Raw genomic sequence first — 13,830 nt, 5'->3', positions numbered from 1 at the left:
GCACCGAGTGTCAGGAAGCAATCTGTGTGTATAAAGAAAATGCTCTAGTATGCACGGGGCTTAAAGTCTGATAATGGCTGGTAAAACCTCAGTAGGATAATGTAAATACTACCATTTAAGAAGGCTTTTACTGATCTAAATGTAAATGTGAATTTATATGAAAAATGTGAATTCTTAAAGAGGAACTATTTTATTGTCTACCTCAACTTGTTTTCGCAGCCTATTATTTTCCAACAGAAAATTCTGCTTTTCATCCAAAAGTCGTAGATTTTCACTTTGTATTCTCCTAATTTCCTTGCTCAGGTCACTTATTTTGGCCTCTCGTTCCATGAGTATTGATTTCAGGAGAGGCATGGAGATATTCAGAGCCTCACTGTATTCTGCAGCCTAAAATCCAGCAAAAAGAAAATAATATATATATATACCAGTTAACCAGTACTGTGTTATGTATAGCACATGTGCATTCATTTTAAATGTATTACCACTTGTGCAGTAAAGTTTTAGAAAAACCCATAATATGTTTCTTATGTGTTCACATTCACACAACATACCTAAAAATATTTTTTATCAAAATACTTCTACTTTTGTGATTATTTGCAGCAGGCTTTGCGGAGACTGCAATATTTTTTTTTTTTTTTTTTTTTCACTTCAGACTCTACCTCATAGAGTGCGTGTTTTATGCTCATGTTCTGCGTACCAGCCCATTGCATCTCTATTTTGGTTTAGCATCATTAGTGTCGCTTTTCTTTATACCTCTTTATTTATTTATTTATTTATTTATTTATTTTTTTATATTTATTTTTCTTTTTTTTTTTTTTTCTTTCTTTTTTTATACCAAAAATTGACCATTTCACATTTTTACCCCCCCTTACCCCTACCCCTCCCCCCCTGTCTCACCTTAGACATTCTCTTCAGACCTATGGGTCTTTCTAATTTTCTTCTAAGGGAGCGTTTAAATTTCTTCCCGTAGCTTTTCTGCGTAACTCCATGTTTTCTTGAAAATCCTCCAGTTTTCCCATTTTGTGCTTAATAAGATATTATTACCCTCTAACCCCTCTTTCAGTTCTTCCATTCTGTATGTTTCTTCGACCGCGTCAATCCATTCCCACATTAAAGGGGGGTCTGGATCTTGCCACCTTCTAGGAATTAATCTCTTAGCGGCATTCAGGAGGTGTGGTACCAGTGAGTCCCTGTACCTTTTAATGCCTTCTTCTCCCCCATGAAATAAAACAACCCATGGGTCCATCTTTATCTTTTTCTTTGTGATCTCTTCCACGCAACCCAATATATTTTCCCAATACTCTTTTATCTTGGGGCATCCCCACCAAAGGTGTGCCATATTTCCTGGTGATCTACAGCCCCTCCAACAGTCCCCTGTCTGCCCCTCTTTAAATTGTTTTAATTTATCCGGTGTCATATACCAACCGGCGATGCATTTATAACACATTTCCGCCGTGCGGCTGTCAACCGCAGAGGAGTGAGTCAGAGCCAACAATCTCTCTATTGTGGTCCTATCCCGCTGTGTGCCCAATTCCCTTTCCCATTTTTCAATGAATGGAGGTATGTCCGGCTCCCCCATCCTCAGTAGGATCCTATATAGTTTTGAAATAATACCTTTGGATCTTTCTGTGGTACAAATTTTCTCAAGATCTGACAGCTGGTCTCCCGACCTCAAAGGGTGGGGAAGACCCTGTATAAAATGGTTTAGCTGCTGATACCTCCACTCATTGATTTCCATTAAATTTTTATTAAGTTTTAACTCCTGCAGTGTTCTAATGTGACCCTCACTCATTATATCTCTTAGTTGTGCAGTGTCTTTTTTAATCCAATGCCCCCCTACTTGTGTCTTACCCGGTGCAAAAAAATCATTGTTTTTCAGTGCTATGAGAGGTGAATTGTATTCTTTCTCAATTTTTTTATATACTATATCCCATGTTTTCAGTGCCTTTTTTGTTATCTCGTGTAGATTTATATCCAGTGTCCTAAATTTGGGGGGATTCCAAATTATCTTATCTAACCTTGCCTGTGATATTTCATTTTCTAAACTTACCCACCTTTTTTCTTTATTGACTCTGGCCCACTCCACCACCCTTGTTAATATCACCGCATCGTAGTATCTCTTAACATCCGGAACGGCGAGTCCACCCTTTTTTTTTGGTTGCCTTAATGTTTGAGAAGATATCCTATGTTTCTTATTCTTCCATATAAAATTCATAATTAATTTATTAAGGGCTGAGAGTAGCGTTCTCGGGAGGGCTATGGGGATCATCTGGAATTTATATAGGACCTTTGGCATGATGACCATTTTGCAATAATTGATTCGTCCTATCCATGATATTGCTCTGTTTTCCACCCTTTTTGTCTCTTTCTTAATTTCGTTTAACAATGGGATGAAATTTATCGCGTAGGTTTTTTTGATTGATTTTGCTAACAAGATCCCAAGGTATTTAAGTTCGCTGACCCAGGCGAAACGATGATTCCTTTTCAGGGATTTTTCTTCTGTCTTACTAACATTTATACTCATAATCTCCGTTTTGGTGATATTCAATTTGAAATTTGAAACTTCTCCATATTCATGGCAAAGGCTTAATAGGTTTGGGATTGATGTTTTGGGTTCAGTTAAATAGAAGAGGACGTCGTCTGCAAAAGCTGCGAGTTTATGTTCCTCCTCTCCTATTTTGATCCCTTTTATTTTTTGACTGTTGCGGATCTTGGCTAGCAGGGGTTCCATTGACAACACAAACAGCAGTGGTGACAATGGACATCCCTGCCGCGTTCCGTTTTTCATTTGGAATGTTTGCGAGAAGCTACCGTTTATTTTTATTTTTGCCGAAGGAGACTGATAAAGGGCGGCCACCCAGTTCATCATCCCCCTGCCAAACCCCATTTCCTTTAAAGTAGAAAGCATGAGTCCCCAGTCTACCCTGTCGAACGCTTTCTCTGCGTCTATTGACAGGAGTAGGCCTGGGGACCCCGCCAACCTCATTTTCCGGATTATCAAAAGTGTTCTTACCCCATTGTCTCTCCCCTCTCGTCCCTGAATGAAACCCGTCTGATCTGGATGTACCAATTTATTCATTTCCTGCTTCACTCTCCCGGCCAATATCCTTGCGAACAATTTTATATCCGTGTTCAGCAAAGATATTGGCCGGTAGCCCGAGCAGCCCTCCAAGTCCTTGCCTTCTTTCGGGATAACAGTTATAATTGCTTCCGAGGCCTCTTTACTTAATTTGTGCCCCTTCCCCAGGCCATTAAAATACCTACATAGCCTTGGTAGTAGTATCTCTTTACATTTTTTATAATACATTACTGTAAAGCCATCTGGGCCTGGGCTTTTACCTGAGGCAGAGTTTGTTAATGCTAACTTGATTTCATTTTCCGTGATTGGCCTATCCATCCCCTCTGCATCAAATTGACTAATTTTTGGGAGTCTTGCTTCTTTTAAAAAGGTTGTGATCTTATTTTCTTTCTCTCCTGTCTGCCAAGTCTTTTGTTCTACTGAATATAATTTTTCATAATATAATCTAAATGTTTCGGCAATTTCTTTTGTTGTATGTACAACCTCTCCTTTTTCATTTTTGATTTTATCAATATAGTTCCTTGATTTCTTTTTTTTCACCAGCCGAGCCAAATGTTTGCTTGTTTTATTTCCCCACTTGTATCTTTCACCTGCTATTGAGTAGAGTTCTTTTCTTATTTCCTGATCCATGAGATCTTTAAGTGTATTTCGTTTATTGACAAGAGTTAGGTATACATCTCGTTGCTTACCTTCTTTTTTGTGTTTTTGTTCTAAGCTGTAGATCTCATCTATTAATTTTACTTTTTTACTGATCGCTTCTTCTTTTCTCCTTGCTCCTTCCGAGATCAGAGCCCCTCTTATCACTGCCTTGTGGGCATCCCATAGGGTTGCCGCTGAAATTTCCTCAGTCTCATTTATCTTAAAATATTCTTCTAGTTCTTTTTTAACCCTTGTTAAGCTTTTTTCCTCAATCAGTAGTTCCTCATTTAATCTCCAGCTTTGATAGGGCCTTTGATTTCCCGAGATTTTTATAGTTATACTAATGGGGGCGTGATCAGAGATCGTCATGGGCTCTATTCTCGTCTCGACCACCCCCTCCAGCATTCTATGATCCACAAAGATGTGGTCGATCCGAGAATAACTACCATGTACCTGGGAAAAAAAAGTGTAGTCTCGCTGAGTAGGATTAAAAATCCTCCATGCATCTACGAGCTGACTTCTATGTAGGCTAGCTTTGGCCTTTCTTAATTGTGTGTCCTGGGTTTCTAGTGTACTGTGGGACTTATCCACTTTCGGATCCATGCAGAAGTTTAGATCTCCTCCTAGTATTATCTTTCCCCTGCTAAAGTCTTTTAATTTTCCTAAGATTCCCAATATGTACTTCATCGGGGAGATGTTAGGTGCATATACGTTTACCAGGGTATACTCTTCTTCCTCCAATTTTCCTCTCAAAAAGAGGAATCTCCCTTCTGGGTCAGTTAGTCTATCTGTAGGCACAAACCTAGTCCCCTTGGCTACCCCTATTGCGACCCCTCTGGCTCTCTTGGAGATGGTGTCTCCATAATACCAAGTGGGGAAGTCTGTCGAATACATCCTTACGTTTGACCCTATTGTCAGATGGGTCTCTTGAAGGAATGCAATATCTGCCCTATAATGTTTCAGTTCCTTTAGCACATTATGTCTCTTGTATGGGCTGTTTAGACCCTTGACGTTGTATGAGAGGCATTTAATTACTGGCATCTTCGTTCTCTTTTTTTTTTTTTCCTCCTCATCCTCCCTTTTCTCTCCCCGGGTCTGGGTCTGCGATTTTCTTTTCTATGGGTTACGCTCTCTTCTAGTTGTCCAGGTGAGACAGGGCTTTTCCCCCCCCCCCTCAATCCCTCCCCCCTCTTCCCCCCTCCCCCCTCCCCCCATCCCTCCCTCCCGTTTGGTCTATTAAAGACCTCTGAACCAACTCCCATGTCTTGGTCCAGATCGCTCAGGGTGAGGGTTTAGGATTTTCCACCCCCCCCCACTATCGTTGGATAGGGGAGGTGGGGGGAAAGCTTCAATTTCATCTTCCCCATAGCCACCCCGGGTCCTCTCGGATCCCGGTAGTAAGCCCGGGGGGGAAGAGAAAAAAAAAAAAAAAAAAAAATTAGATAAGGGACACATTCCTAACACTCCAATCTCCTCTCTCAGATCTCAGCTAAGAGAGCAGGGAATCCCCAGATGTATTGAGTCCCTTTGAAAAAAAGGGACTAATTTCGTTCGTCTTCCTCTATGTCCACCGAGTATTCCCTCAGTTCTCAGGATAAAGAGAGAGAAGAGCTCCGTCGAAGGGGACCCTAAGGAGACAGACTTTAGCCTAAGTCGGAGCCGGATGGGTATGGGAAGGAGAGGGACGGGGGGGCCTCAAAAAAGGGGCTCCCCCGCCTCCCCCTCAACCCCATCCCGGCAGGTCGGGAATCCGAATATCCAATTTCCTGCAGAATTCATTTAAGTCCTCGGGGAATCTCAAGGTCGCAGATCTTCCCTCTCTTGTCCCAATTAGACAGGCGGGGAACCCCCAATTGTACTTGATATTTAGGTCGACCATCTGTTTTAAGAGTGGTTTTAACAACCATCTCCTCGCCAAGGTTTCTGGGGCCACATCAGTGAAAATCCGGAGATCGACCCCCTCAAAAACTATCGGGGATTGTCCCCTCAGCTTCTTCCATATTTCTTCCTTCTCTTCATAGAATCTGAATCTTATTATGACATCTCTTGTTCGCTCGGGTGACCCTCTTTTCAGGTTTCCTACTCGATGTACCCTTTCGATCATGATTGGGTTGTCAGCTGTTCTTTTCAATACAGGATTAAATATCGTTTGCATAGTTGTCCTGAGATCTTCTCCCCTCTTCTCTGGTAATGATTTGATCCTCAGGTTTTGTCTCCGATTTCTATTTTCCTGGTCTTCTAATTTGTAGAGAATAAGTCTCTGTTGTAATTGGATCTGATCGATCTGAATTTTTAGTGAGTTGGATTCTTGTTCTTGTTTCTCAATTTGTTCCTCTGCTGATTCTATTCTGGAAAGCATTTGACCAAAGTCTGTCCGTAAGTTCTGTATCTCCCCCTTTATTGCATTTTCCAATTTTAACAGCATCTCTGCCATTTCTCTCTTTGAGGGGGACTGTGTATTTACGTTTTGTTCTTCAATCCTGCTGCTTTCCAGTCCATTTCCCATGGGCCCTTCCTCTCTTAGCTCTATAGATGTTTCTCTAGAGATATCACTCTGGGGTATCTTATTATCAGTCTTTTTAATTTTATTCGCTTGTTGTTGTTGCTTCATTGCTCCCTGGGCCCCCTGGGCACGCGGGCTTTCCCCTCTGGTCACAAATGGTCTTATTGAGCTTGTTGCTGTTGTGTTGCTTGGGGTAGTTGGGGGCCCCCCTTTTGTTGATCTACTCGTCATTCTACTCATTTTATTCTCTCTCCTTCTAATTCTCTTCCCCAGCTTGACCTCCTTTTTCCAATTGTTGGGAGAGTTAGAAATTGTAGAGAGGCTCCGTTGGAACGGGGATACTCATGTACAGTGCAGTGATGGGTGAGAAAGGGGAATCCGATATTAGATTATCTCCCTCTTGTGATCCTTGACCACTTCTTGAAGGGAAGGGGGATTTTGTACTAACAGGTGATAGGGGAGCGTGTCACCGTGTTATTCCTGTGTACTTTAGTTTTCAGTTTTCAGTTTTCCCTTTCGTTCCCCCTTTCACTCCTGTACCCCCGGTTCTATATTACTTGCTGGGCCCGGAGGCGGAAAGGAAAAAGGAAGAGGATAGCAAAGGGACTAAGGGGGCGCTTGCACCAAGAATTCGCCACTTCGCAAGAGAACTTGCCTGTTGTTTATTAGTTACTTCCCAACCCCTCTTCCCCTCTCTCTTCAGCTCAGCCTTCTCCTGTGCCCAAAGTATGTCGTCGTTAGGTCTTTAATATTCTCGTGTATGTATGACTGAGACTTCCTTCAGAGAAATTTCAGACCGATATCAGGGGGGTCACAAACATTTGCAGGGACCTGGGTTCTCAATTCGGCGAGCCCCACGGGCTAACTTAAAGAGCATGCCCTTAACTTTTGTACCCCTATAAAGTGTATTGCGTAAGTACAGATCGGTATGTTGAGTCCAAAGATCAAAAGGCTCGGAAACCAATATGAGTGAGCTGTAAAAATACCTTGGGTGTTTGCGCCTTGTGCTTCTTTTGCGTCTAATGATTAAATGGTTTCAGTAATAATTTACCGTTTATTTTCTTTAAACACCTCCCTTCTGGCGCTCTACCCCAAATTCAGGTCAGATTCAAACCTTTTCTCAAACATTTCTTTTACAGTACATTTTGTTAATCCTATAAGCTTGTCCCACGGTATCGTCCCTTACAGTTTACAGTATTTCAATAATTGTGAATTCTCATACCTTAAGGGATGCAGCAAATCAGAAGGCGGATAATGCAAAACAGACCTGTTCTTTTTGCAGGGTAACTGTGCAGGTTTTCCCTGCCTTACCTCCGTGCTTCCTGACCTTTGTTTAGGGGGTTCCTTACTGCTGACCTTACTGTGGCCTGTTTGCCGTGATGAGTGAAGCAGTAGATTCTTGTGAATGGACTCCGCATGTTCCGTCCTACCACCGTACCACTTGCCTCCTCCTCTTAGCTCGTCTGTCCCCGCTTCACGCCGGCAGTTCTCCTGAGCCCCCCGCCTCGGCACAACACAATCCCCCGTGTGAAGAACCAAGCACGGGTGCTACACTCCCTCGCCGCACCGTACGGGTCCTCCGCTGTGCAGCGCGGTGATCGGCGTGTGACGTATGGTATGGAGCCAGCCGTCAGTCATCTCCTCCCATCGGCCAGCGCGGTCCGTCCTTCCCCTCGGGCAGTCCCATGATTTTTCGTTCCCCCTCACCCATGAGCGCGGCACGTCCTCACGTGCACATGCACGCCATTCTCTGACTGCAATATTTTTTAATCAAAATATTTCTACTTTTGTGTTTATTTGCAGCAGGCTTTGCGGAGACTGCAAGCCAGAATTTGAAAACGAGAGGAAATTCAGTCTGTCCCCACTGTCAAAGTAGGGACAGACTGAATTTCCTCTCAGTAGCATGGAATGCAGCACCAAAGCCCTGAAATCTTTAATAAAAAAAAAATGGGAAAAAGGGGAAAGCACTCACATTGCCACATGCGTAAATTTAGAAGACAAAGAAGAAAAAATTACATGAGAAACGGTAATTGATGGTCGGACTTTAGAGGCAGGACAGGAATAACAAAAAATATCAATTTTATTACAAAAAATTGAAAATTTACAAAACAGATCAATAAAAAAACCATATAGGATATATGATATGGAAAATATCCTCTGTGCATCGTCTACGCGTTTTGCCGTTGGGCTTCCTCAGGACGAGCAGAAGAAAGTAATAGTAGAAAAATACATTTCATTATCTTAGAATAATCCGGATCATATACATATATGTCGGGAAGATCATAAAAAGGAGTTCCATGTATAGTAGAAAAAGGCCAGAAATATCTCCAAAAACGGAAAAAAGAATGTCGGTTATGGAGGTGCACCATAAGTTCAGTAAACCAGTTTTATTGGTTCAAAGATAAATGGACGTTAGTTCCGGGGCAGTCCAAAGAGGGAATAACGGAGGCAAGTAGGCATCCGATATAATGCAGCCAGGTACATCAAACCTGAATCCAAGTACTTGTGTACTGAGAGCCCTCAAGGGTAAGACAACCAGAGTAATATTGTAGACTGTGTGAGAAATGTACTACAGCGCTAACTATTAATTAAATTTGAAAGGAAAAAAACAACAAAAATACCCAAATGATATCGCTGCATACACACAGGTGTACAAAACCAGAATGATACAAAAAATAGTGATGCGCTGAAATAAACTTTTGCTGATAATATGTGTACAATATGTGCAGAATTGATACCAAATATACACACTCGGGAGGGTACCCTCCTGAGTGTGTATATTTGGTATCAATTCTGCACATATTGTACACATATTATCAGCAAAACTGGATTTCAGCGCATCACTATTTTTCCTTTTATTGTAGACTGTGTGACACTGTATGCCCCGGGGGATAGCCTGCTATCCCCCGGGGCATACGGTGTCACACAGTCTACAATATTACTCTGGCTTACCCTTGAGGGCTCTCAGTACACAAGTACTTGGATTCAGGTTTGATGTATCTGGCTGCATTATATCGGATGCCTACTTGCCTCTGTTATTCCCTCTTTGGACTGCCCCGGAACTAAAGTCCATATATCTTTGCACCAATAGAACTGGTTTACTGAACTTATGATACATCTCCATAACCGACATTCTAGGTAGAGAGAGCTTTTTGGAGGTTTTGGAGATATTTCTGGCTTTTTTCTACTATACATGGAACATATATGTATATGATCCGGATTATTCTAAGATAATGAAATGTATTTTTCTACTATTACTTTCTTCTGCTCGTCCTGAGGAAGCCCAACTGCGAAACGCGTACACAATGCACAGAGGATATTTTCCATATCATATATCCTATATGTTTTTTTATTGATCTGTTTCGTAAATTTTCTATTTTTTGTAATAAAATGTATATTTTTTGATAACCTTGAAATCTTTAATTGTTAAGACAGGCTGTTGGAATTTAGTTTACAACTAATAATGAAATTTGCCAGCATAGTACAGACAGGGTAATTATAGTAAACATAAGTCCCCATTAACATTATATACTAGGAGAAAACTTCAGTTTTGGAGTTTTTCAGAAGAGAACAGTTAAAATTGTAAGCAGCCATTAGTATATACTTTATGCTGTGTGAAAGTAATCATATAGCAATTCTAAAGTTGTGTTATCTCAATTTAGCTGCAAAAGTGGAAATACACTTTAAGGCACGGAACAGATACAATTCACAAGAGTATAGCATTGAGTTCTATTGTGCTACTCAGCTGCCAAGTGCTTACTTAAGGAAAAAGCACTTAACCGTTCTAATCTATATTATCTACAGCATTATTATCTAATAGATCAACAAATGGTAATCATTGCAACATATGTTTCAGACTAAAAGCATTGTTAGTTTAACATAAAAGAACAGAAATAAAAGTGTACAGCAACCTAATATTAACATTCGCTCTTGTTTTCCTTTTAAAATAGTTATTCTTAAACAAAAGTTTGGTTACACTCCATGTGCCTGTTTTCAGGCGTCTCTCAAGCCTCGTACACACAGTTAGAACACAGTCACTTTATACACAAGAAACTTGCTGGGATTTTTTTTTTGCAGAGGAAACCGGCCGTGTGTACATTTTTCGACGAGGAAACTGTCGAGGATGCCGTCGAGCCAAAAAGAGAGCATGTCTTCTTTTTCCTCGACGGGAATGGAGAAACTTGCCTTGTCGAGTTCCTTGACAGCCTAACAAGAACTCGACGAGGAAAACGATGTGTTTCGCCCGTCGAGTTCCTCGGTCGTGTGTACGAGGCTTCAGGATCTTTTCTAAGTATGGGAGTTTATGTCCAATAAGCCTGTGAAATTTGCTGGAATCCATTAGGAATTAAAGGAAAGCTGTAGTTAAAAAGCATTAAGGTAGCCACTGCGGTAATTTCTTTTTGAAAATGCTAGTTACTTAGTATCTAGTATCTTAGTATCTAGTATCTAGTATCTACAGTATAGTATCATGATGATCCAATGACTAACTCAGAAAAACTATGCAGATTAGGATTTTCGATTGCACTCTGACTATCCAGTTCTGCAGTGATGTTTTACGTTAGACTCTCCCAGTATTGAAGTGAACCCCAGCCAGTAAACTACCATTTTCTGAGGAGCTGAGTAGTGAAACCGCCACCTAGACTTTGCAATATTTTCCCACTCTACTTTGGAGAACGGCTCAAGTTCAGTTAAATTTGATGGTGACCGTTTGTGGACTGCAGTCTTCTAGTCATTACACAGATTTTCAATGTGATTTAAGTCTGGGCTCGGACTAAGCCATGCAGGGACATTCACCCTCTTCTCCTTCAACCACTGTGTGGTCATTTTTGCTGTGTGTTTTGGGTCATTGTCATGTTGGAAGGTGTTTTGTCGCTTCCTGATTAAGTACCTTGGGCCTAGACCCCTCCTAAAGACTGGATGTATGGCTCTGATATTTTGGAATACATTCCTCATAAGGAAAAATAGTTGTTTTGTATCTCAAAGGACACCTCCTACTACTACTGTTGGCTGACATCCATTCTTTGTTTAAATTCCAAGTCTGACTCATAGAAAGAGACTCTCTAGAATTTTAGCAGCATGTTTGTTATTTTTCCTTTTTAAAAATGATTTATCAAGTTCTTAGAAACCGCCCCAAAGCATAATGTTTCCACCTCCATGTTGACTGTAGGGATGGTGTTCTTAGGGTCATAGTCAGCATTTTTCTTCCTTCAAACACGGCAAGTCCCCCTCCTCAAGAACGCACATGTACAGTCATGCCAATTAGGGATGAGCTTTATGTTTGGGTCGAACATGAGTTTGAATCGAACATTGGCTGTTCGCTGAACAGCGAACATTTTGGGGTGTTCGCAGCAAATTCGAAAAGTCGCGGAACACCCTTTAAAAGTCTATGGGAGAAATCTAAAGTGTTAATTTTAAAGGTTAATATGCAAGTTTTTGTCATAAAAAGTGTTTGGGGACCTGGGCCCTGCCCCAGGGGACGTGTGTCAATGCAAAAAAAGTTTTAAAAACAGATGTTTTTTCGGGAGCAGTGATTTTAATAATGCGTAAAAGTGAAACAATAAAATTGAAATATTCCTTTAAATTTCGTACGTGGGGTTCGTGGCGTGGGGTTCCCCCCAAAAATCCATACCAGACATGAAGGGTCCTAAGGGGAAATCTGCGCTATCGCTTGTGAAATGCGTCTACCATTGCCTGTATCTGTCTGACCCTTGCGACAATAAAGATGACATCAAGATAATTTGGAGTTCCAGTGTGTGACCAATTTCTTGTTTTATACTATAGACACCCCCCAGGTACAAAATTTAAAGGAATATTTCACTTTTATTGTTTCAATTTAAGCATTATTAACGGTTAAGGACCGCCGCACAACTATTTACGTTGGCAGAATGGCATGGCTGGGCATATGGACATACAGGTACCTTCCCTTTAAGATGCCCAGCTGTGGGTCACGAGTGCGCCGCTGGCGATGGGCTCACGACCCGGTCCTGTCCTCTGTGACCACGCCCGTGGGACCCGCGGACCCGATCAACGCCGGTGTCCCGCGATCGGGTCACAGAGAGGAACAACGGGGAGAGGTGAGTGTAAACAAACCTTCTCCGTTCTTCCTAGTGTGGTTGTCAGTGATCGTCTGTTCCGTGTGTTAGGGAACGACGATCAGTGACGTCACACGCACAGCCATGCCCCCCCACAGTAAGAACACACCCTTAGTAAACACTTAACCCCTACAGCGCCCCCTCCTGGTTAACCCCTTCACTGCCAGTGTCATTTTCACAGTAATCAGTGCATTTTTAGAGCACTTTTCGCTGTGAAAATGACAATGGTCCCAAAAATGTGTCAAAATTGTCCGATGTGTCCGCCATAATGTCGCAGTCATGAAAAATATCGCTGATCGCCGCCATAAGTAGTAAAAAAAAATATTAATAAAAATGCCATAAAACTATCCCCTATTTTGTAAACGCTATACATTTTGCGCAAACCAATCGATAAACGCTTATTGCGATTTTTCTTTTACCAAAAATAGGTAGAAGAATACGTATCGGCCTAAACTGAGAAAAAAATATGTTTTTTATATCTTTTTTGGGGATATTTATTATAGCAAAAAGTAAAAAATATTGCATTTTTTTCAAAATTGTCGCTCTATTTTTGTTTTAGCACAAAAAATAAAAACCGCAGAGGTGATCAAATGCCACCAAAAGAAAGCTCTATTTGTGGGAAAAAAAGGACGCCAATTTTGTTTGGGAGCCACATTGCACGACCGTGCAATTGTCAGTTAAAGCGACGCAGTGCCGAATCACAAAAACTGGCAAGGTCCTTTACCTGCATAATGGTCCGGGGCTTAAGTGGTTAAGCAAAAAATCGCTCTTCATGCAATGTCTGCTTGTTCTTCTGACTTTCCAATATTACCAGTCAGAACACAGTCACTTTATACACATGAAAAGTAAGATATTTTAAATATAAAGAGAGATCAGTTTTATGCCTTATCAAAAAATATCAGCAGGATGTATAAGCTATTCTTTCCCCATTACCTGCATTGTGCATCTTTAAGGTTCTTTGTCAGTATGCAGCACCTAGTGTCTTTGTTCAGCCTAGGTGTACAGCTTCCTGCATACAGACTCAGATGGCTGCTGCCACTTCACAAAATGATTGACTACAGCCTAGCAATAACCGTGCCTTCATAAATAGGTCACATTAATTCCCTGAAGACTAGGTTCTTAATATTATGATATATCCTACAACATAGAATGTGTAACTGATCCATCATTATAGAGCAAATGAGTGTGACAAGTCAAAATCTTCCTAAAAGGCTCTATAAACACAAAGAAACAAAACAAATAAAATAAATAGATGCATATCAAATCATTAAAATCTCTATAGGGTTGTAAATTTACTTTAACAGACATTGTCAACATTTTAAATCTGAAGCTTTGATTAAAACAATATGTGGTGACCCTACCATTGAAGATTTATTCGGGCACTTAAGGGGTGACAACGTTTCTGTCCAGTTGTGCTCCTGTGTTGTCACCCAGTCAAACGGACTTCCATTGAGGACTGCAAGTGGCCAATACAGCATATATTTGGGTAGGGCTGGACTGGGACAAAAATTTGACCC

The 13,830-nt window shown here is 41.2% G+C and overlaps 1 protein-coding gene across 3 annotated transcripts in view; it reads right to left on the bottom strand.

Annotated features, from left to right (window-relative positions):
* Positions 1 to 13,830, bottom strand: part of LOC120926512 — an 82,763-nt gene that overhangs the window by 56,648 nt on the left and 12,285 nt on the right. For 2 of the 3 annotated variants that reach the window (XM_040336495.1, XM_040336494.1), the window contains one exon: positions 202 to 387. The exons of the other annotated variant lie outside the window; for it this stretch is intronic. In XM_040336495.1, the coding sequence (XP_040192429.1) occupies positions 202 to 387 (186 nt within the window). The remainder of the gene's footprint in view (positions 1 to 201; positions 388 to 13,830) is intronic. 3 annotated transcript variants of the gene reach the window in all.

This window comes from Rana temporaria, chromosome 2, assembly GCF_905171775.1.
Source record: "Rana temporaria chromosome 2, aRanTem1.1, whole genome shotgun sequence".
Lineage (NCBI taxonomy): Eukaryota > Metazoa > Chordata > Amphibia > Anura > Ranidae > Rana > Rana temporaria.
Note: the sequence above shows the minus strand (reverse complement) of the source record. Positions and strands in the feature narration are given on the sequence as shown.